Source organism: Amblyomma mixtum, chromosome 8, assembly GCF_055824585.1.
Source record: "Amblyomma mixtum isolate Tamu chromosome 8, ASM5582458v1, whole genome shotgun sequence".
In the NCBI taxonomy this organism is placed as follows: domain Eukaryota; kingdom Metazoa; phylum Arthropoda; class Arachnida; order Ixodida; family Ixodidae; genus Amblyomma; species Amblyomma mixtum.
In genome coordinates this window covers 14078050-14102833 of record NC_143019.1, presented here as the reverse complement: position 1 = coordinate 14102833, position 24784 = coordinate 14078050, and the positions used below count along the sequence as shown (strand labels likewise).

General features: G+C 45.8%; 1 protein-coding gene across 1 annotated transcript; it reads right to left on the bottom strand.

The window, feature by feature from the left end:
- Positions 1-11: 11 nt before the first annotated feature.
- On the bottom strand, positions 12-24784 carry lace (serine palmitoyltransferase long chain base subunit). Its single transcript, XM_089556564.1, has 10 exons — positions 24565-24784; positions 13837-14013; positions 12489-12643; positions 11127-11272; positions 10360-10578; positions 7454-7559; positions 6086-6305; positions 4802-5064; positions 3517-3646; positions 12-916 (listed from the first exon to the last, which is right to left on the bottom strand). The coding sequence occupies exons 1-10, from the start codon at positions 24664-24666 to the stop codon at positions 830-832; spliced, it is 1605 nt and encodes a 534-aa protein (XP_089412690.1). The 5' UTR covers positions 24667-24784; the 3' UTR covers positions 12-829.

Below are 24784 nucleotides of genomic sequence, written 5' to 3'. Positions count from 1 at the left end.
GAGGCATTCGATTCGCTAAGGTCGATAATTTTATTTTGCCAGAGCAACATCTTCGAAAACGTTGGTATACGTGCAAAGATTTTATCTTGCATTTATACTAGCCTCAATATCTTTCGACGTACACGCGTTGAAACAACAGAAACAAAACTCGCAACAGCGACGATTTTTACAGAAGGAAATGATTCAGTACTGCTTGTTCTAAAGCAGCGTCACACTGAGAATTGATAATTACAAAACATCGCGCTGCTACCTCGCTAAAGATGCACTAAAAATCGTAAAACGTCCGTGGGAGTAAGCCCACATCGATCAGCGCAGTTTAGCAAATTAACTCGCGTAAAAGTTGCGTCCAAGTCATAACAAAAATATAGAAAAGCATGTGTCAAACAAATAGATCTACTAAGCACACATCTGTAGCAGTGTTGCGTACAAATCGGGCAGAATGGACTTGAGAAAACATCTGAGGGAATGGGCCCTTTAAATGCACCCAAACTGAGAAACAGGCAACAAACTAGAAACAACATGGACCCCCAAGGTGAACACACAAGTAGGAAAACGTGAGCTGAGGCACTGTTCATTTTTGATGTCTTGAGTTTTTGAAGTCCATTGAAAAAGCAGGCCAGGGGTTACTTATACACTGTTCCCTAAATCACACTGGACCCGGTTTCCGCAAAGCACCTTGATGCCACACTGCAGCACAATGGACGCCAGGGCTTGGTGCGTGCACAGCAGAGAAGAAAAAAAAAGGAAACAGTGCGACTCCTGGAGCCATTCTTGCTGCTGCAGGCTTTGGATTGAGGCAGCCACCTAGCTACACGTCTGTTGATGACATTCAGTAGACTATTTCTTCGGTACTCCTCTTCTGTTTGGACAGCTTCAGGTAGAGATAATCGCCAGCCTTGTCGATGACACTGAGGGCCTAGAAACCAACAAGACAACATCGCGGCAGTTACAATCTAGTGACAAATGCATAAGCACAGTCTTGGCTTCGAGCTAGAAACAACCACAAAAAGACAGTCAAGATACCAGTTCACTTAATGATTTTTTGCATGCATCAACTTCCCTTTCCACGCTGTTTTGTCTTGCCACGCTGTGTTGTTTGAATATATGCAATTGGCTGTTGTCCATCTGAGGCCAACTTGTTCCTAAATACTGGCTGCAACTCCAACACTGTCATTTCTGCTGACTGGGGTTGCCAGACTGGACGTTTCGTTTCAACTCTCCTTGGGGAGCAAGCTGGAGGCATTCAATTTTTGTGTTGCTGGGACTAGAAAGTCAGATTACGAAGTGAGAGTACAAGGATGACAGCAACATTACTCCTCCATAAATCCCAACCTACTGCAGCTGCAACAAAGGCTGACAGAAAGCTTCAATGGAGCAGCCTCTACGAAGAAAGGCATCTTCGGTTCTATGCATGGAGTGTGTGCGAGTCTGGTTCGCTTGTCAGACTTTTTAAATATGTTATAAAAACATTCTTGGATGCAGCACTGCTGTGGAGTGAAAGATGCTTGAATTATATGCTGGTATACATGAAGGCAAGGGAAGGAAATGACAATGTTAGTGCCACCAGAGCCCACGTAAGTACAACGCCACTAGGACATAATATTTTTGCCACTCTTGGCCAATGGGATAGGGCTTCTGAGTGAGAGCCAAATGGTTGCTTAATTTAAAACTCCCACATCATCAACACACTTTTTTTTTTATGTAATGGCAACTGCCTCAAACAGAATTTCACAAAGGATATCTTCTCGCAAAAGAATTTTGATGAATTTGGAAACAGCCAGTCGGACCTCTGAGCCTTCAGAAATTACTTTCAATACACATTTCCAAAGGGAAAAATAGCAAATGCGCTCACCCTTTATACCTGTTTCTACTGTTAAAGGGGCTCTAATAATGTTGCGGTATGCATGGGATGTTAAAGGGGCCCAGAAACACTATCTTAGTTGACTATTTTGCCTGTTGATCGCATACAGTAAGTTACAATGGTGCTATTAGCATCGGTAATACCACGTATATTCCGTTTTTTAATATTTTAATGTCCTCCCAAAAACAAATTCATGGCTCTGATGGTGTCCCTACACAGTGGCTGGTTTCAGCAGCGGATATGTCATCACCTGGCGCGAGCTTCATGATTGGACAAACAGTAAATATACTGCAAATGGTGTGAATAAATAGAGAAACATTTTGTCACCTGTCTGTGTTTTATATTAGATTAACAAAAACAACTTGTTTGTCTTAGATAAAAGCCCTGCAAAGCAATTAAAATAAAAATACACCACCAGGGGCTCTGGCGTGGAAACGACGCTGCCCATGGAGGAAGAAAAGAACTATGACACTGCCAGTCCCAGCCATGACGCTGCCAGTCTCAGCAACACAGAGCTGATATCTCAGCAAGAACGAGTTACAGAGAGCAGGCAACCATGGAGTGCAAACTTCCGCAACGTGCTCTGGCTGGCTGTTTTGATTGGTTGCGCCAGGTGCAGTCATTGGGAGAGCGAAATAGGAGTGGGAAGCCCCGCCAAAATCGAGTTGAGGGCAGCGTTTTGCTTGCTTGTATTTTGAAATTTCTTCACTGAATAACTCCCGTTCCTGTGCATCGATTCCTGTAATTCGTTTTAAGTCAGCATCTGTGTGACATAAAGAATCCACCTGAAGTATAGCCGGTATCCCCCCAAGCAGTGTTTCGCAGCCCCTTTAAAGTACGCCGCTTCACGAATATTGTCCACCAAGAATTTTTTTAATGCGCATTGTAGAAGCTAAGTTATCTGTAGTCAAAATTTGAATTTCAGTGTGCTTGCACCTTTCACTCTCCTCTCGTCACTTTTTGCCCGCTGGAAGGTCAGCGCTCCTCCGCCGGCCCCACCTCCGGGGGCGGAGCTTCCTGATCCGTCGGAGCTATGCGGCTCATTGGCCGCGGCCATGGTAGCTGCCTGATGTGTGAAAGAATCTAACCAATAGCCATCTCTCAACTTGTATACCCAGGTGCGAGCGATGGAGACGGGTGCAAGGATGAAAAAGTTGTCGGCAAGGGCTCGCCAGCTTTCACATGTGATTGTGGGTTCTCTGCTGCGTGTAGAAGTGTATTGTTTGGCGGAGGTGTTCATGACAACACAATGAAGTGATTGAGCGCGTTTATGTGCTTTTTTCAGAAGGTGTTTCAGAGCCCCTTTAAGGATTGTGCATTGTAACATTTGCTCACTAGATTCATAAATCATTTCTTATGTACATCCCATTGTCTCTAACGTCTATTCATTGAGCGCATAAATCATTTATGCCCCCGTGCCTCTGCAGAGTAGATGGGGTGTGGGCACCAGTCCAACTACTTGATGCCTTTTGTTTGTGCCCCATACAACTTTCATGGACATCAGCGTTAGAGTAAACCGATGCCAGCCGGACAAGTTCAGCCTGTGTAGGAGGACACACCAGTCAAATGGACTCACCTGGTGGAGACTTACCATCGCACGAATGCGAAGCCCAACATTACATGAAGAAAATTTATTTGCTTCCTCTCTATCTCACCTGGTCCAGCATTTCCTTGGTGTGAGAGGCCGACATGCAGAAGCGAGCCCGGGCTTCCAAAAGTGGTGTCGCCGGAAAGCCCACCCCAACCGTTGCAACACCTCGCTTCATGAGATAACGCACTAGGCCACTGCAAAAGAACACGGGCAAAAAAAGAAGACGAAAAACACGTGAGCCAATATAGACATATGCCTGTATAAGGGGGAAAGTTTCGTCGCAACAAAGTGGGCCATAACATCTAATACAACAATAATTTATTCCCATCCCACCCACCATGTGCGGTAAAAAGGACTGCTTGACAAGTTCCCCACACAAATCGCAAGCTGGAAGAACAGAACCGTGTGGATGGAAGGTAAGGAAACGCTTCAGCAGTGCCAAAGCAGTAAGAAAAAAAAAATAATAAGAAAGGTGGGGGGAGAAAGCACCAATGATGCACCAAGCAGTTCCCGAAACGGTGCTCAGCTGGGTTAGGTTGGCTGGCTGGCTGGCTAGCTACTACTGGCATCCCCTTTGTAAGTTTTGTACTTGTCCCCGCTTCCCCCCCCTCCCCCCCCCCTTCCCCCCCCCACTGCCTTAACTTCTAATCCTGTTTTGTTTATATTTTCCCCCCAATTTGGGGGCATTTCTCATGCTCACTGGCCAAGCCGCCGCTGCTGTGGGCTGGCGCAAAGCTCAGAAAAGCAGAACCAAAACTAAGCGGTCGGAATGCTCTCTGAGATAGGGCTGTCTGTCGTCCCACCTGTTGTAACGCGCATGTGAGAGGTGTACAAATAACTCTGCAGCATAGAACTCTGGTATTGAGTAGGGCTACGATATAATCTCGTGTAAGGGCTGCACCTGTGTATGGGCCGCACCCCCCGTTTTGCACTAGATAATTGAGAAAAAAAAATACAATCTTCCTTTTCTATTTAATTCGTGTATGGGCCGCACCTCCAAAATTCACACCCGAATTTAAAAAGTAAGTGCGGTCTTTACAAGTGTTTATATGGTATTTTGATGATCTCTTGCAGCGCAAGTCATACCTGTACACAGTATCCTTTCAACTGTCTATTCAGCAAGTGTCCAATGCCACAGGCTTAATGTGGCCGTTGGCTGGGACTGAGCCAAGCCTCCAATGCCATAGGCTTACATGGCCGTTGAGCGGGACCAAGCCGGCAGTTCGAATTATCCGGATTTCCAAATTTACAGCGGTCGAATTAAAGAGTGTTTACTGTAATACAGCTCTTTCTCCCAAGAAAAGGTGTTTGGACCCATCACTGCTGGGGGGAACAGCACCGAGACTCACGCAATCTTGGAAGGCAGGTAGAGCATGAGCGGCACGACAGGAGAGTCCTCGTTGCCATAGATGATGAAACCCATCTGTTGCAACCGGCGCCGGAAGTAGTGTGTGTTGCGCGCCAGTCGCTCGATGCGCCGCTGGCCCTCGCCGTCCCCAGTCTCGCCCATGATGATGCGGCACGTGGAGATGATCTGCTGAGCCACGGGGGCCGTCATGCTGGCCGCATAGCAGAAGCTGTGTGACTGCGCCCGCAGGTGGTCGATGACCGCCTGCAAGAGTCGAGAGCACAGTCCTCAGGAACTGCATCAAGCCAGGCCACAATGGAAGGTGCATCGTATGGAAATGCTTTCAGTACATAACTTAACCAAACTAAAACCAAAGCGCCTGGCAATTTTTTCTGGCGACACAATCAACATACTCTGCCGGAGACGCCTAAGCCCTGCAAACAGACATGCCAGAGCAGATGTGTGGCAGTCGTGAGAAGTCCATCTTCGGTCAGCTTCAGGTTGATATCGCCAAATTTCACATCAAGGGTGAATAGTACAAGCATTGCTACATGAGTAAGTATTGCTGAGGCAATAAAGATCAAGCAAAGTCACGCATTGCAACTTGTCTTCTTTATTTTCCACATGCAGTGCCGCAAGACGTGAGGAGTGCAGGAGTAAAGAATAACCAAGATATCACTGGTAGCACAATGCCTTGGCTAGGCACTCACAAGGCTTTTGGTATTTTATCAGTAGCTACAACTGTGCACTAATCTTCCCAAGCTGCAGTATGGCTGTGTTTTATTACAGAAAAGATATGGGATGGTATGGTATGTAGAGTTTAACGTCCTGAAGGTATAAATAGGCTACGAGAAACATCGTAGTAGGGGGCGGAGGCTCCAGACTGACTCCTGCGTTTGACATTCTTTAATGTGCACTGACAATGCACACTACACAGGTGTTTTCGCATTTCGCCTTCATACAAAATCATAGGAACAAATTCTCCAGGGGCCACGTTCATGCTTGTCTGGAAGCCTACTTTAGATGAGTGTGGGCACAGCGAAACAGTAGTCGCATTTTAAGATGATTTGGCCTCATCCAGCTTGGCTCTGCAACCCATCCCTTTGATAAGGGAAAGCGAAAAAATCTATTTGGTGTGCAAAAAACATGCTTGTATTTCCAAACTTCCAAAACCTTATTTCATACTTCCTTTTTTATTATTTATTTTGAAAAGAGGTTGCAATGCGAGGGAAGCTGAAGCAACTGGGCACCACATCTTTTTTGGACACGCAGCACAACAACCCACCTTGGAACCAGCAATGTAGCCGCCTGCAGCCCCAAAGCTCTTGGTGAAGGTGCCCATGAGGAGGTCAATGTCCCGTGGGTCCAGGCCAAAGTAGTCCACGACCCCACGCCCCGTTGGGCCCAGAGCACCAACGCTGTGGGCCTCATCCAGGTACACATACGCCCGATACTTCTTCTTCAGCGCAACAATCTCGGGCAGCATCACGATGGAGCCCTCCATGCTGCAAACAAGCAAGCACGGTTGCAGTCACGCCCTGGACCGTGCAGGCCTCGCCACACAATGACCTTCCATCTTTGGAAAACATAACACACAACAAACACACAGGAAGGTGAATGGTTTTATGGGGTCCGACATCCCCAAGTGACTCGGGCTATGAGGAATGCCATAGCGGAGGGCTCCGGATAATTTCGACCACCTGGGATTCCTTAACTTGTGCGGACATTGCACAGGCCTCTGACATTTTGCCGCCATCAAAAAGCGATCGCCACAGCTGGGATCGAACCCACTCGTTTCGGTTTAGTAGCCGAGCACCATAGCCACTGAGCTACCTCGACGGCTCACAAAGTGAGACAGCAGATGCAAGCAGAGAGCAGCATGAAATGGGATCCTTTGTCTTCATTTTCTGCTGAGCAAGAAAGAGTAGAGTATACCGATCAGTGGCATACCTTGGGTATATAGTTTCGTACACAGATGTGCGCTTGTTCATTCATTTATCTCCCAGGTCAAGAAGCATTGTAGGATAAACATGGAACTCTGAACAATGACCAAAGAAAACAGCATTGAGAGAACACAGGTTGTACTATAACATTCTAAAACAGAGTGCTGTCCATAATGGCTGTGACAGAAGCACAAATATGGTTTGAGTCATTATTCACAGAATAATGAGTTCATTTCACGAGTTACTTCCACATGATGGCATGCCTCTTTTTGAAACAATGCCCACTGTAAAACTGAAGGGTAAATGAGCAGAAGTGAAAGGTGTGTGTGACTGAGTGAGAAATTGTGAGAAGTTAAGAATACTTCTTTACTTTTGCTTTTATTTTGAAACAATGAGCCACAAAGCCCAACAACATTCTGAGCTGAGCCGAATGGCTTCCCCCTTTATGGATGACTGGATGTACAACCTTTACACAGGTGCAAACTGCTGTCCACCAGCACTTAGTTGTATGCAGTGAGCGCAAGCCATGCCAGCGTAAATTAACTTTATTTTCCCTCCACAACGTAGCTAGCAGATAAAATTTTGCTAACAGGCAGTACCTTGCTACTTACAAGCTAGAAAATAAAAACAATTACAGTAAACTGAAAATGGTCTTTCGATCAGATTCTATTCGAACATCTCCCAGGTTCAACTGAGTTCAGTGTACCCACCTGTACACCCCCTCCACAATGATGATGATCTTTTTCCATGGCCTGTGGGTCCGCGGCTGCCCCTCAACAATGGCATCTCGCAGTTTCCGCTCGAGATCCTTCATGTCTGCAGCAAGAAAGAAAAAAGAGAGAAAGACTTATGAGGTTTATTTCCTCAAGCCATCATTCAAACCTGATGATCTGGATCATTCAAAGTTCCTTACTGCGCAATAAAACACAAGTATTGTGACATGATACAGCACTCCTAAAATGTGCCGCAAGTCAAACCGGCCTCCCGAGCTCAGCTGCAGTCATTCATCACTGAAGAACTTGTAAGAAAAGGTAGCAATAACAAGGCCTCGAAAAGCCGCCAAAAAATCTCCATTCGTCACAGGTCGTGCTAGTTAAATTTTAGCCTAGACCTCCAGTAAGTATTAGTAATGATGACATTTGGAAAAAGCAGCAATCACAAACCTAGAAAAATATCATGAAGTGCAGAAGGCACGGTTTGGCCCACAACAACTATCATTTTTCTTAATGTACTTCATTCAAAAAGGAAGATGTCGGGGCACAGCGCCACATTAAAAAAGTGCACCCAATAGTGCACCTCTTCAATTTTCTTTGATCGGCCATGAGATGAAGAACTTGTACGTGGGCAAGCTGCCATGAAATATGCTGAATCTGGCACTGTTCAACAAATGGGACAGCTGGAACCCACACGACAGCACTTTTCATCTCCTAGTAATCACAACTCAATCAACACACAAAAAGTTTTTTAATGAAGATTGGGCCGATTCTTTTTTTTTTTTGATGCCTTTATTTCTGGTTCATTAGAGGGGCTTAGGTAGAGCCCTAGAAGGCCTGCAGACCTCAAACGGATCGGGTATGTTGGTATACGGTATGTGGGATTTAACATTCCGAAGCGACACGTGGGCTGTGAGGTAAGCCGTAGTGGAGGACTCTGGATGAATTTACAGCACCTGGGGTTCGTGTGCCACCATTGTAAACTGTACAGGTATCTTTGTATTTCACCTCCATCAGAATATGGCCACTGTGGTCTGGATCGAACCTGCAACCACCTTGGGATCAGCAATTGAACTCCAAAGCCACTGAGCCACCGTGGCAGGTCAACTGGATCCAACCGAAAGCCTGTGCTCCACACATGAAACTCAAGCAAGTGGTTAATCTAGTGAATGGCATATATACTTGTCCACTCATTAAGGGAGGATGTGGGGATCAGATCGCAAAAATCACGAAAAAAGTTGATTTTTGAAAAGTACACTTTTTTGCATCTTCAACATTGTTTCTATGTTGCACTGAAATATTTCACCAAAAAGTAAACTCTAAGCGCTCCAAATAAATAAATTTGTCAGCATCTACACATAGACAGTGTGTGCTAGCTTAGAACTTTCAGGCTTGTTTTCTCGAAGGTTTGTTTTGAGCTTAATACCTTGCTCGTGGAAAGCGTAGCACAGCAATGGGTGCATGGATTTTTACCCCGTTTGTTTTGTTGTGATCACAGAAATGTGATCTGCGTCAAGACAGTCTCAGATTTACCATTTAGGCTCGCGTGTTTTTATTACATGGTAATTAGAGCATGATACATTCTAAACATAAAAGAAGGTGCATTTTGTGTCCTTTATAAAAGGGGGCAGAGAAATTAAAAAAAAAAAATTAAGAGAGTCTTGACTTACACCACACTTCTTAGCAAATATTAAAAGCGTTTACAGACCTGTAGCCTGTTTTTTTGTCATGCTAGGCTTTCCACAAGCAACCAACATGAGGACAACATATAAACAATGATGAAAGGGAACCTACTTAAGCTGTCGTTGTGAAACTTTATATCTGATTGTTTGATGCTGTTTTAAGCCAGCCTGCCAAATTTCATCACTCCAAGTCCAAAAATAGAAAAGTTGCCTTCGATCCCCTTTAACTTAGCCTTATCCGAGAAATCGCATAAGGTGTCATGGGGTGCACTAGCACACCTAGAATAACTTGGGCAAGAAGGGAGCAAAAGGACTACACCCTTTTCTTGAAAATTAGTAGTATACAGATATGGTTATGCACACATTGCTAGCCCTCACTGAAACGCATACTTTGCGTGTTGCAAAGCTCTTTTGAAGGCCTTTCCTGCCAATAACAGTTCGCATAATCTCAGTGAGCATTATCGCACTTGCAAAAAAAAAAAGGAAAGCCAGTGAGAGCATAACAGTACTTATGTACAGTAAAGTATCAATGTACGTTATATAAACATGTATGAGTAGAGTTTGCCTGGTAGCTATGTAAAGCCACTCTTGTGCAGAAAGTATTTCTAAAATGTCTCATTAAGTGCCAGCAGTGCATGCAACACATTCACCCTGCCCAAATTTAAACATTCAGCAATCATAAAAATTCAGCTGTATTTGCACTAAGTATACAAACGTCTCACTCATAAGCTGCTTATGCTACATCTACAGCAATGGGACCTGCAGCCCAACAGATAAAAAATGCTGTGTAGCAGCAGACTGCTGGGGTTTCTGTTGCTATGTCACGATCACCATGATTGAGTAACTTAACAACTAGCGCAATGAAACTTTGCTCTGCCTACCTGTCTTATCTACTCCTACATCACCATTCCGTAGCATAAATGATACCCTAACCTGCAGTCTCTAAAGGGTGGATGATGGCCATGGTGGTAGAGGTCAGATTCTGGTGGGTTCTCGGAAAGCTCCAAACAACCAGCTCACACTTTCAATCAGCAACTCTCTATCCAAGCCGAACTTTAGCACTGCCAGAGAACACCCCTAGTCTCGCAAGTTGTCAAAGTTCATTGATGAATGTTGCTGAGGGACAGAATTATGCCTCTTGCAGCTGAGCATTTCTTAAGGCACAGCCTACCAGCGCTTTTTCACCGAGACAGGATGCAAAGCCAAGGGGAAGAACGTTACTGTTGTGCTTGAAGACGCGGATGGTGGCCCCCGACAGGCGGCACCCCAGGATGAGCGAGGCGTGGTTGAGCTCGTCGCTGAGCAGCAGGCAGCCTTTCTGGGCCAGCCCGGGGATGTTGGTCGAGTTGGTGGCAAAGCCCATGCCCACCGTCAGACAGGCCTCCACCCCCAGGAAGCGTGCCATCAGCTCTTCCAGCTCCTGGTGGATGGCCAGGGTGCCTGCATCGCGCACCGGAACCACAAAGTGGGTAAGCCCAACCATACTGGCAACCTAACCTGCCTTCCTCTTCCTCTCGCTCATGGCAAATACTTACGTGGGCACCAAGGGCAGAGTTTTCAACCAGCTGGATTCAAAAATAAGGTGCACCAAATTACAGGTTTGATGGCATTTCAGCACAAAGCACTAGGAGGTAATTGTTGGATCTAATGGGAAACAGTGATAACACAGTAGGAATAAAATCATAATATGGCACGCTCTTCACACTGTACCCATCACGCCCACACTCCGCTGGCGAATGGTATCCCTGGATTAGGCACTAAGAAAAAACTGTTAGTAGCTGTTATGCCCCACACCATTCCCCACATTGACAAAAGCCTGATAATAAACCAAAATAGTGAGCCGAGAGGATGGTGAGAAGGGACATTTATGAACCCAGGGCAGCAAGGTTCCCAGGAATGTGCCCACAGTCTCAGAATCCCTGTCACAAAGGTATGCTGCCATAAATATAAAGAAGAGGAAAGAGAGAGATCAGAACTGTTTCACACACCTAGTTCGTGACGACTGCTGCATGTTCCGCTGCCGTAGCGTTCGATGGACTGCTGTACTTCGTCAACAACGGGGCCTGAGTTTTCAGCGAAGCCTAGGTAGTTGTAGGATCCCATGTTGATGGCCTTTGTCACAGTGCCTGGCATTCTAGACAGCAACAAAATAAAACAAACATCAGAAGCACAAAACAGATGCATGACAGTCCTGCTGCATACTGTCCACTGAAAAGCAATCACTCGCAAGTAGCAGGCTTGTCTAGTTGCAATGCTTTGCACGCATAGGCTAATAAACTCTCCAGTCTGTTACAGACAAGTCTATTCTACTGAAGACAGCATCAAGCTGACAAGTCTATTCTACTGAAGACAGCATCAAGCTGAAAACCATCACGTGTACTAAACCCAGTCAAAAAATCAGAAAGCAAGAAGCCAGTTCAATGGTTATATCAGGAAGGCAACACTGCTAAGCAGGTTATAATGCATAATAAAAGACAAATCCAGAAAGGTAAACAAAATTCATCACTAAGATGATTGATTTAGCATGGCACAAGGCGACACATACGGTTATGATGGCACATGGTACCAGCCATGAGTGCCCATCGCCATCTTCATCGTCAACATCATCATCAGCTAGATTATCTCAACTACAGCACATAAGCTTAAAGGGACCCTAAAATTATTTCGATAGGCATATTCTCATGCAACAGATTTCTAGAGGTGGACTTTGCAGGTAGTCAAGTCAAATTTGAAAGCTCTGCGTGGACCCTGTAATTTAGAAATAACTTTTAAAAATCGCTGCTCACAATAGCTCGCAACCGATGGGGGCGACACCTCCCCCCCCCCCCTGTCCCCCCCCCCTGATGATGTCAGTAGGCAGCCTGTGTGAGCCTTGAAGGCTCGCCCAGACTGCCCACTGACGTCATCGGGGTCCATGCAGAGCTTTAAAATTTGACTGAAATACCCACAAAGTCCACCTCTACAGATCTGCTGCACTCGAATAAGCCCATCGAAATCATCTCAGGGTCTCTTTAATGCTTTCCAACTCTCGCACCCTATCCCAGGAGACTTACTGACCTCACCTCTTCACCTGACTCTCTACCACCAAGCCTATGCCTCCCCTTCACTTAGAATTAATCTTTACCCCAACAGATCACTGCATCTATTTGCCGCATTATGCGTCACTATCATTAGCCTGAGTTCACTAGTCTACACCAACCATAGATGGCCACAGTGGCAGTAACATGGATTTAGCTGCCACATGCAGTGCTTCCTTTCAAGAGAAGTTGATTCCGGAAGTTGGGAAACGCAGAAATCCTGAGAAGCAAGCACTTCTTCAGAATTCAGAAGAATGGCACTGCACAACTCACACAAACGTCCAGTTGTTGTCGTAGCTCACACGGTCCACAAGATCGATGACAGCACCGGGCACGCTGCATATGGGCTGATTGAGGCAGTCGCGAATGCGTCTGTACACATTACGTGTGTAGAAGCTCTCAAAGCTTTGGTAGAGTGGGACATAACCCTGCAAAGAAGAAAAGCACACACTGCTTAAGCACACCTTGCTAGGACAAGGTCATTCAGAGCTGACACACATACCCAATCAGCAAGCCAAACAAACACAGCACAAAACTATCAGAAGCCACATTTTGTAAATGCCTAAAAAAACGAAGGTGCTTTTCTGTGGTGCGACTTTAAAAGCAGATGAACTGCTATAAAGTCAAATACGCTTTCCTGACTTATAGCCATGATGCTACGTGAAAAATATGGCTGGTTTAGCCACAAAAATATGATAATAAGCACAAAGTACTTTTCTTGTTATAGTGACTGCACCTGGAATATTTTCCAGCAGTTCATGAACAACCATTGTGAATGCTCCATTACTACTTGTATAAAAAATTGCTGGCATTTAGCATCGCTAAGCATGAAATACTGTGCAAAAGCAAGTTTTTGCAGGTGGACACCACTGCCATGTACCCGAAGCTGGGAACCAGTTAAGCACCTTTCCTTTCCTCAAAATCAACAAAGTCTAATGTTCTCAACGCTGACAAACCCAATGAATGCCGGTGGCCAATTGTTCCAGTGCAGTGTTTCTGCCATAACGTTGTCAATGCAAATGCCAGCAGCGCACATCTCTCTGTCACTACCGCCATGTAGATCAAAGTGCGACTGAGGTGCTCACAAACTCAAGGAGCCAGCTATGCACGTTTCCTTTCCTTTCGTGACTATTGCACACAGATGGAAGTTGACGAAGATGACGACGTGCAATGAACAGCGTGAGAGTGTGCCAGTTTGACACGAGGCGTGATCGGCTGCGGCGATAGCATAGAGCTCTCGTGCAGTGGCCTGCGAAGCTCATCTGTTGACACCGCCGCAGGTTTGTAAAACCAGTCGCGGCAATATTTATTTTATTTCTGCAGGCATCTGAGAGGCTTCAGACACACCTCACCTTTTTCGGAACTGCTAGTGAAATGGTGCTTTCACACCAACAAAGGATGCCTAGAACAATCTTTGAAATCTTGCACTCTCTGGTGTCACAGCCACGAGTGACATTCCCATGTCCGACATTAATGAGTGTCCACAGCTGCTCCGTTTAACCAAAGCTAGCCAAGAACGTGCCTCAGTTACTTGGGGAAGCCCACAGTAGTAAGCACTGCAAATCACACAGTTCACTTTTTTCAAAATGCCACCAAACCAAGGAACAGCACTGGTGCTTACCTTCCGGTCCAATTCTGAAGAACAGTGCGTCTCCTCGAGCCCCGTGGACCGCATGAAGTCCCGGATGTGACCAAAAATTCCCAGAATGACATAGCTCAGGTACGTGCTCAGTGCCATCAACAGAGGAGTCTCCTCAAAGTAGTCCTTGCCCCGGGTCCTCGGCTTTTTCTCTTCATGCTGGGCACAGGGGGAAAAGGGAATTAAACCCTGCTGTCACATCTACCGGCTGCGGCCAACCACGATTATGAAACCAATCATGAGCTGCTGAAAAAAAAAAAAAAAAAACCTCTGGAAACACTGCTGAATGCTTTACATATTATATTATTTTGCATTATTATTACTTATTTAGTATTATTTGCTTTGAAACGATGACTCCACATAAACAAGTGGGACAAGCTAAAGGAAGAATTTACTGGCACACTGAACATACAGAGACCACTTTTGTCAAAATATTGCTAATTTATTACCCACCCTAAATTTTCATAAACTTCTTGAGAAAAATTCCATTTATTGCACGAGCAAACAAGTATTACATAGCCACATCGCATTTAAAAAATTTTTTTTATTGAGTTGCCTTAACTATGCACTACGACCGTATTCCATAGTATTTAACATGTAGTTTCCTGAATGAAGAAATAAAAATAAAAAATGTGTTTTGCTGCCAGTAATTTTTTAGTTTGTTGGCTGTGTCCACATTGCATTAATGTTACATACCGTCAGGCTTCCTTTTCCATTCTACATTCTAGGTGACTGCAAACTCAAATCTCTACTCCTGGTTAATGGTAGCTGCTGTTTATTGCTACGAATATTACTTTCCAATTTTTTTTTTATTTCTTCATGCCACCTTTCTTGCGGCTTTTCGCATTACATCAATTCAGAGTTTTTGAGACAGAAATGCAAGCCTTTGATTACAGAGCATCTATCTTACTCAGTACTGCACATCTTGTGTACAAATACCCACTAGGCAAACGCGCTACAGCAAATTATTTTCAAATCGCATGTACAGAACGCAAGACACCACTGTCAGTACACACACAATATCTTGTTTCATCAATGTTCATACCACTCTCACTAACTGACCTACTACCAAGAGCCGTGGCAATGACGGCCAATGGTTCAATTAGAGATTGCTGGTACTCATTCACCAGAGTTGCCAGATGCCGCCGAGCAAATAAGCAAATAACCACCCCAAAACAAGCCCAAAAAAAGCGGCGCGACTTTTGCTAAGAAGCCCAAAAGAAGCAGACGATAACAAACTTTCTCATTCTTGAAAATCGTTTAATTATAGTATCCAAAAATCGCAGAAATACGAAGGGAAGGTGGTCAAATTACTTTATTTTGAACAGCGACGATATCCACGAGAATGATCGAAAACACTCATGTACTTTTTAACATTGTCCCCACGGTAGCCTGCACCCTGTTCATAGCGCGTTTGCCAGTATACACGAATGAAGTTTCTTGTTGACTCCTTCCAACGTATGTTTAATTTCACAGTCATCGTCGATAGTGTTCGACCCATCAGGAAAATCCTCCGCATTCACATCGGAACCATACATGTTTTTAGAGTTGAATAGCTGCAACATTTTTAATGTCGGTTGAAAGTCCCGGCAGCAAACACCTCAAAACTCGTTTGCCATATTTCGGGCACTTCGAAGCCAATTTGCACAAACACCGGCAACACACTACGACATAGACAACCACGAGTGCTGGCAAGGCGTCAAATTATTGATGAATGGAGAGGGACTGTTTCGTACTTTGTGACTCCTGCTACTATCGCGTATATTTAACGACAAACGCGCGTGATGGGCATTAAAATAACAATATTTGCAGGAACAGTGCAAGTAAGCCCCAAAAAACGCGACAAGCGGCTGTAAAAATTTACAAGCGACTCGGTGAAAAAAGAAGCCCAAATTCGCTTGGGGGCGTCGGAGGAAAACTGCGGCGATCGTCGGAAAGTGGTCGGACTGCTGGTCGGTGCGGGGGGTCGGAGGTCGGAATGTTTGATCGAATCGGCGAATGGAGGATCTGGGTCGTAGCGCTCATCGACGGCGGCTCTACCTCCGAGAGTCGCCGTCCTCAGTTTTCCCGGCGCGGACTTGGGGACTGCCTGAAGGAAGTACGCCGGTTGGGGGAAAACTGTCGCGGCGTTGGCGACCTGGACTGGCGTCGTGGTGGGGACGCAGGTGGGACGTTGGCGCTGAGGTCGATGAGGTACTGGTCGATGTCCCGAGGTCGTTCACCATAGCGCGGCCGAGGGGCATCCGGTGAGAATCCGCGCAAGCCCATCCGGCGGTATGGACAGTGGCGCAGTACGTGTCCGGCTTCGCCGCAGTGGAAGCACAGAGGTAGATTGTTCGGCGTACGCCACACGTGTGCTTTGCGAACGGGCGGTCGAGTGTTGGGCGCATCAGCAGGAGCTGAATGTCGGGGTGCAGGACGGACGAGAGGAGCAGGCCTGTAGGGTGCCGGCGGTGCTGGCGCAGGGGTACGCAACGCGTCGCTGTAGGACATGACGTGCGGCGCAGGCGGCTGGGGGGATGGCATTGATGGCACTGCTTGCCGGAGCTCTTCACGTACAACATCCGAGATGCCTCCAACACGCGGGTGTTGCTCGAGAAAGGGCAGCTTTTGCAGTTCTTCACGTACGATGCTTCGAACAAGCTCGCGAAGGGCGCCACTCTCGTTGTCGTTCATCGGCAAGCGGAAGTCCACAGCAGTGATGTTCGCAGAACGATCAAATTGTACGAATCGCTGCTGTAGGGCACGCTCCATACTTGTCGCCTCCTTCTTAAAATCAGCCACAGTACATGGAGGGTCACGTACAAGGCCGACGAAGATCTGTTCTTTAACGCCACGCATAAGATGGCGCACCTTCTTTGCCTCCGACATTGACGGATCCGCGCGGTTGAAAAGCCGAGTCATTTCTTCTACAAACATGGCGACGCTCTCATTGGGCCGCTGCGCTCGGGACTGTAGAGCCAGTTCAGCCATCTCTTTTCTTGCGTCGTTGCCGAATGTGCTGAGCAGCTTTTGCCGGCAATCTTGCCAGGTGGTGATGGTAGCCTCATGGTTTTCAAACCACATCTTGGCGGCGTCTTCAAGTGAAAAATAAATGTTCCGCAACTTTCACTCATCGTCCCACGCATTAAACGCAGCGACCCGGTCGTAGTTGGTCAACCAGTCCTCAACATCCTCAAATTTGTCGCCATGGAACGGCGTGGGCATACGCGGAGCATGGAAGAACAGCGACTGGGCACTTACTGGAAGGTGAACGGGCTGGCTTGCCTCTGTAGTCGTCATGGTTCGCGGTAAGGAAAGAAGGGGACCACACTCGGGAGCTAAGCCTCTCAAGCGGCGGCTGGCCTTGTGCACAGGTGTGTCCACGGTGTGTAGCGGGGCTTCGGAGGCACCCAAAAGCTCTTCGGTCATGGGATGTACCCAGCACCTCCACCAAAATGTCACAGAAGCAGGTAGGCAGGCTTATATTTGCCACAACGTGCAAGCGCCAGCGGAAACGGCCCGGCCGGCTAACCGACTAGCGAGCGAGCTCACGGGCGAAGAAGAGCGCGCGCCAGCCTCCTGAGCGCGACTACTAGGCGGCGCCAGTAATGCGTTGCAGCAATATTAAGCGGAACTGGCAACCCTGTCATTCACTGTACTGCCTTTGATGGCTCAGCTTTGCCCATCTTCTTTAACGATATAAACCACTGCAGGCTGCAGAGATGGGTACATGAGCTCATATTTAGAGAGGGAATCTATTTAACAGCCCGTACTTTTTCTTTCTTTCAACTGAGCGTGCTCCGCCGAGCGCTGCGCAAAGCTCTGTCACAGCACAACGCAGAACACAAAGCCCATTTCAAAAGAAAGCATAGCAACAAAGTGGCGTTTGCGTGACCTCAATGACGAGGGCAAAACAAAGAAAGCATCATAAATGGAGTCAACGGAGTGTGACGTCCCGCTTCATTTACCCTGGGCAAGCCAACGCACCTGCCATGCCAGTACAGCGTTTGCTTACACCACCTCCATGAATGCAAAAAAGACCCACACCAAAAGGAATTACAGGAACATTACTGCAACTAAACTTTTTTCTAAAACTGCACCTGGAACAGTACAAAAAAAAATAGCTAAAGAAACAAAATGAGGTATGATCAAGTGTTTTAATTATGTACTAAGGTAGAGGCATTCATATACTGGGTACTTATTACGACAGAGCTAATAGAGCAAGCGTTATTACAACAGAGAGTTTCGTAAGCATTTAACAGATTCTTTCATTCAATCTGTATAACCAGCAAAAGACAGATCCCTCAGCAATACTAATAAATCAAATGTGTCAGGACAAAAGATGAGTGAGGCCTGTTCACAAAAAAAAAATTGTGGAAGAAATAAAAGACCGCAATTTGGAGCCCATCTTGCAAGCACTACCCTGAAACAATGGAAAAGACTGTGCTACACAAAATTTTATATTTAAATTTTGTTTTTTTGTATAAAGTTATTCCTATGGCATGAAGCATGCCGGATACGGCTAGCATACAAGTGCTCGAATTAATATGGCTGAAGATAAACTTGGATATATCGCAGAGACCACAACTGGAACATACAATCTTTGTGAATTTACCCATATGAGCAAGGCAACAGATATATTAGAAAATGTTTAAAGGCTAAAACATGTATGAAAAACAAAACTTCCTGCTGCTCTAAACTGTGCTCTCTGCATAACTCTTATATACATCAAGAGGAAGAGAGCGTCTGCTATTCATTTGTATAGCAAACATATGGCACATGAATGGCAGGTGTATGGCAGACATATGGCGGACAGAAGGCAAATGTACAGCAGATGCTAGTCATACACATGAATGGTCCCTACCAAAGATGCTTGATGTGCGGTGCATGAGGGTAATGAACTCTCCATTACTGTAGGAAAACCACTAAGTACTTAACCCTGATTACAAATTTACAAAAAGAAAGTGGTTTCTCAAACAGTTTTCATGTCAGAGTCTCACCTCCAACTTTTTGAAAATGAACCAGTCAGCAGTGCAATGAGAACACTTCAGTGTAAAGGAAGTGTGTATCTATACCATCAGCAACGAATGGAACGCGAACAAGAAAACTGAGGTGGCAACAAAAAAACACCAACATATTAGCTCTTGGAAAAGAAATACAAGCTCGGTTGATTAACACTTCTGAAGAAGAGTCTTCGCACCTTCGGTGTTAAAATAACCTGAGCTAGTATTGAGCTTCTCCTGGCTAAGAGCTTCTTGTTTGGCTGTTTGTTGCTTAATTGTCTTGTTCGCGTATCATTTATTGCTGGTAGTGCACTTTGCATACACGAACAAGTTGTATCATCAATAACCATGCCTGATGAAGCAGAGCAGGTTATGTGCACCACACAAAAAAAAAGATGCTGAGCTACCTTCTCTTGCAGCTAAAAACTTTAAATAGTAAAATGGCCGCCAGAAATCACAGAGTATAGCATCATCATCATCATCAGCCTGACTACACCCACTGCAGGACGAAGGCCTCTCCCATGTCTCTCCAATTAACCCTGTCCTTTGCCAGTTGCGGCTACCGTATCCCCGCAAACTTCGTAATCTCATCCGCCCACCTAACTTCCTGCCGCCCCCTGCGACGCTTGCCTTCTCTTGGAATCCACTCCGTTACCCTTAAGGACCAGCGGTTATACCTATATCTATACCTATACCTATAGCCGTTATATATACCTGGGCAAATCTTTATCTGGTTCGAGTGCTGCATCGCTAAATGCACCCTGTAAAAGGCTTCCCTCGGCTAAACCGCTGGCATATTCATGGTGTAATTCGACGCGTGAAGTGGCAGTCCCTTTTTCCTATATAATGTTTGAGTGAAGTACTTGCCTGATTGGATCATAATTATCAGAAATGTGCATCGTCTGCAGCTACACAGAGCCAAAACAAGAGGCTCACACAGCAATGATTCTTGTCCATCTCGATTCCACCTCTGGGTAAACTACCGCTCCTTCCATGGCGGACAAGTCGTTCACCTAGAGTAAGCCCGACTGTGCCACCAGAACCATTGCTGTGCATCCCGCTTGTTTTGATTCATCACAGCTCGAGACAATGAAGATTTTTAATAATTTTGGAAAGTACTCCACTTAAACATTATATGAACAAAATGGACAGCCTCGCCTCGCACGTCAAATTACAGCATCAATATGCCAGCCGTTTAGCCAAGAGAAGCCTTTTACAGGGTGTACTTAGCGATGTAACACTCGAACCAGTTGAAGATTTGGCCTGGTGTAAGTCGTGCCCTTTTAATACGAAAAATTCAAATTATGGGCACTTTTCCTGAGCAGCGAACTTTTTCAACTTATTTATGCCTCAGTAATATGAAAACTCAACACCTGAACAATGGACAGGGTGAAAATACACAGTGCCCATTAGAGACTACATATTTTTGGCGCATTAATATGGACGACGACGTAAACAGCAGCTAGAATGCCACAACCAAACATTTTTTTTCCTCTTTTTTTGAGTACAGGATACCTGCAAAAGGCACTGCAAGAGCTCAACTGGCTTAGTGGTATCTTGGAGACTTGAAATGTGTTGCTCTGAATAACATTATAATTGCATTGCAGCTTGAGGTGCCTCATGGGTCATGAGACATTGAGTCATATAACAACAACCTTCCTTCTATGGTTGTTCACTTGTCATGAAACTCTAGTACTTAATCATACCCATATGACTGACACATGCTGAATGCAGTTGTCATAGTAGCAGAAGCTACTGAGAGCTTCTTCCCAGGCCCTCATGCTAAATACGTTGCACCAAACAGAAAGGTCTGTTGATTGGGCGCCATGACTCTTCAAGACATGAAACCGCCGGATGAAAAAAGGTTTGGTTTGGTTTATGGGGTTTTAACGTCCCAAAGCGGCTAAGGCTATGAGAGACGCCGTAGTGGAGGGCTCCGGAAATTTCGACCACCTGGGGTTCTTTCACGTGCACTGACATCGCACAGTACACGGGCCTCTAGAATTTCTCCTCCAAAGAAATTCAACCGCCGCGGCCGATACGCGGGTTTGATCCCAGCAGAAATCCTGGGCTGGAATAAGCTTCCGAATGATGTGGTTTGTGCACCTGATTTCGAAAGTGCTGTTGAAGCGATAGTCTGATGTATTTTTTTTTTAGTTTTTTCCAGGTCTCGTGTGTTTACCAGCACTGTGCCATCACTCATACTAGTTGTAAACTCATTTAGTCTTCTTTTAATACGTTGTGTTATCTTTGCTGACATGTTTTCCAATATCTTCTTTGCATTTGTTATTGTATATAGTAATAACCCCCCTACAATAATGCCTCATGGGCGCTGTAGGTACTTTGAATAAATAAAAAATAAATAAATAAAATATGACTCAATGTCTCATGACCCATGAGGCACCTCAAGCTGCAATGCAATTATAATGTCATTCAGAGCAACACATTTCAAGTCTCCAAGATTTCAACTTCAGTGGATACACATCTCTCTTTTTTTCACAACTCAGTAACATAGATGACTCTTACTATGGGCATTCTTGCTCGGGAAGATAAAATTTCTTGGTGCTCTTATAAGTGCTTTACGAGTGTCCTTTCTGGAGGCCGGCTATATTAAAAAGTATTGCCTGCAAGTGTTGAACTGATGGTCAACACATATTTTCCGGCCAGAGAACACAACTTTCAGGCTCATTAAATTTCCCCTATGGCAGAGACATGCTTTTCGCAGGAAGTATTCGCAGAAACAAAGCCAGCGTCAGATTGCACTGCAAGTGTTGGCATTAAAATTGTGTATGTGAATATCTGATTAATAATCAAAGTGCCCTGAACAACAGTAACCCATCTAAGGTTTTGTTTTTTTTTTTTAATTGCCAGTGACAAGACAATTATGCAGAACATTATCGCGGAATCAATAATTGAGCACTAAAGATCACAGAAACATGCAACAAAATTGTTGGTAACGATTTAATGTCTACTTCTGTTTTTAACTGAAATATATTAGGTAAATATTTTCATACAATATATTCAGATGTTGATTTGAATGCATACACTCCATTTCACAGCAGAAGAGAGCAATTTATATTTCACAGTACATAATATTAATCAACCGAACCAAAGCCGTAAGGTTTAATGAATGTATTCCAAACCTAAACGAAATTTCATCACATTTCATGGCTAGGGTATACATGGCCCTAGGTGAGCTAAAGCGAATAAGTAGCAACACTGAAACCAGAGAAGTATACGTTCAGAACTAAAGTTAGCAAGGAGAATTATGCAACTAAGCCTTTCTTCCTTGAAAGCGTATCAGATGCCAGCACAGACACAATGTATAAAACAGCCAAGATGCACCTCCGATATCGAGAGAGCAGATAAACAATAGCGGCTCCATCTGATGCAAGGACTCAAGCTATTCTGAGCAAGTGTCACTCGGCATGGCTGGCATTTGGGACCTGTCACGATGGAAGCTTTAATGGCACTCACTGTCGAGTTCAGCTAACTCACTTCAGTCAGTCTGTGCGTGTTGCCTTGTGCCGCTGCTACAACAGCTGGAGTGTCACTGAAAGTGATAATGTAGATATCTCAAAACAGCCACAATAAGACCGCCGCTGCCGACATGCACTACTCCGATTCGTGATGAGCCAGCTTCATGAAAGAACAACATCACGCAGTTGTACAAGCTGACAAATTGGGTACACTATGAAATTTTAAAAAAGTTTTACTCAATTGGCCCAAGGATCTTATTAAACTTTTCACACTCTTAAATGAGTGTAGACACCTAACTTTTGGGTCATGTTTTCTTGTTTGTAATGATGCATAAGGAATTATTATATATGAATTACCACGTGGTATTCGCCTATGACTGCTAAATAAAGCTTTGTAGGGGGCTAGTTGGTCGTGCATACTGAGGCTGGGGAGCTCTAGGTTCTAGACAAGGGAACAACACACACAAAGAAACAACACGAGATGTGTGTGTTGGTCCCTTGTCTAGAGCCTAGCGCTCCCCAGTCTCAGACTGCTAAATAATTTGTAATCGAATTTCTTTCTCCACCTACTCCGGTTTCAGCAGCCAAACGATGACTGTGACAACAGAGTGTGGTTATAGGTCATGTGAGGCATGACAAAACTGCAGTATAATCGCTGCTTCTACATTCATTGCCATTCCGGCTCTTGAGGAACGCTCGCTTCAGCCCTATAGTTAATTAAAACGAAGCAGCAGCGATTATACAGTCGTTTTTCCAGGCCTCACGTGATGCATAGCCACACTTTGCCGCCACAGCCATCGTTAGGCTGTTGAAACCGAAACAGCATGATGGAAAAATTCGATTATCAATTAGTTAGCGGCCATAGGCGAATACCACATGGGGATCCATGTGTAGTAGTGTCTTCCACATCATTGTAGAGAAGAAAACATGCCACCAAAATTAGGTGTCTATACTCCTTTTAACGCTGTTACGAGTTCTCAGTTACGTATGTCCTCTCCTAATGCCAGTGCCACCAAATCCAAACCAATACTTTGGTTTACAGTCTGGCACCTGGCAGACACAGTGACAATGAGACGAAGTGCACGGGCAGAAAGCAACACTACACTTGTCCATCTGACAGGGCTGCAAGTAGCAGTTAGCTCTCGTATCAGGCTCGGGGATGCTGTTGAAATTACTCCATGAACTTGACAGACAACTCTCCACGTCGCAGCATGCGGACAAGGTCAACAGCGAGACGCTGCAGACTCCTTTGAGCTAACCTCTGATGCAAAGAGGCGAAAGACGACGCCCGCCCAGTGCGCGGGATATCAGCGACCCACAGATAGAAAGAGCGCCGCGCGATAGCGCACCGCGTCATTCCCCAAATGTCGCGCGAAGCACCGTAGCGCCGACTGGACAGTCCAGCCTAGTTCTGAATGGAGCAGCATCCACAAGTAAAAAAAAAAAAGCGAAAAAAAATCTCGAACACGCGCAAGCGATAAGTGTATTTACAAACGAATAGGCATAAACGTGCGACAACTGATAATACGACGCCGTAAAACAAGATATGCGACACAGTCATATACCTGGTGCGGCATTTAAGCACGACAGCCGGAGCTTTTGCGGAAGTTCTCTGGAGGCGAGCGTCAGCGATCTTGCTCCCAGGGACGTAACACCGAGACACACACAGGGAGGAAACCCCGACACCACACTGCTTCTTTGGTTTTGAAAAACATGAAGAGAAGCGAGGCCAGAAAGGCGAACCTCGGCGAGAATGCGCTGCGCGATCACGCCTGTCATACCGATGCGGTTCCTAAGTAACAAGAGAAACAGAAAACTACCGGGCGCAAGGGGCCAACCGAGCTACTACGTGCCTGTTGTGCACATGAGTAGCTTTCGAAAAGCCGAACGAGGACAGTCGGGGAATAAAAAGCCCGACAGAGAGGCACGGTTTGGCCGGCGATCGCCGACGCTCACCTCGCGCCAAGGTTTCTGTAAGCCGAGGAGACCTCGTTCTGTCAGTGGTCGGCGGAGATGAACGGCACACTTTCAGGCTCGCGGCGTGCTGTCCATGAGCAGCGCCGATGCAGGGCAAGGGGCAAGTACAAGTGAGTGAGCGTGACCCGCAAACAGCACGCCTACGCCGCTATCGCACGATCGCCAACATAACAGAATGAAAAAGAACGTGCGCTACCTGGCTTACGTTTCCGGAGCACCTTTGCCGGGGTGCAGCCCACTAACGCGATGCTGGGCTACCGAGCACGTACCTTGGCACTGGCTTCGCTTTTTAGCGTTGCACTGTGGGCCACACCGTTGCAGTAGCTTGTAGTTTTGCCCAGTATTGCTGTGTCCTCTTCTTTGAGACCCATGACTTCGGTTCTGATTGTTTAACGTGGTACGATTAGTTTTAGCCGACTGGGAGGTGCCGGGCCCGGGCGACAGCTTAGCCGCACATCTCCACCTGGCGCGCTGGCGCGTGATGCTTGA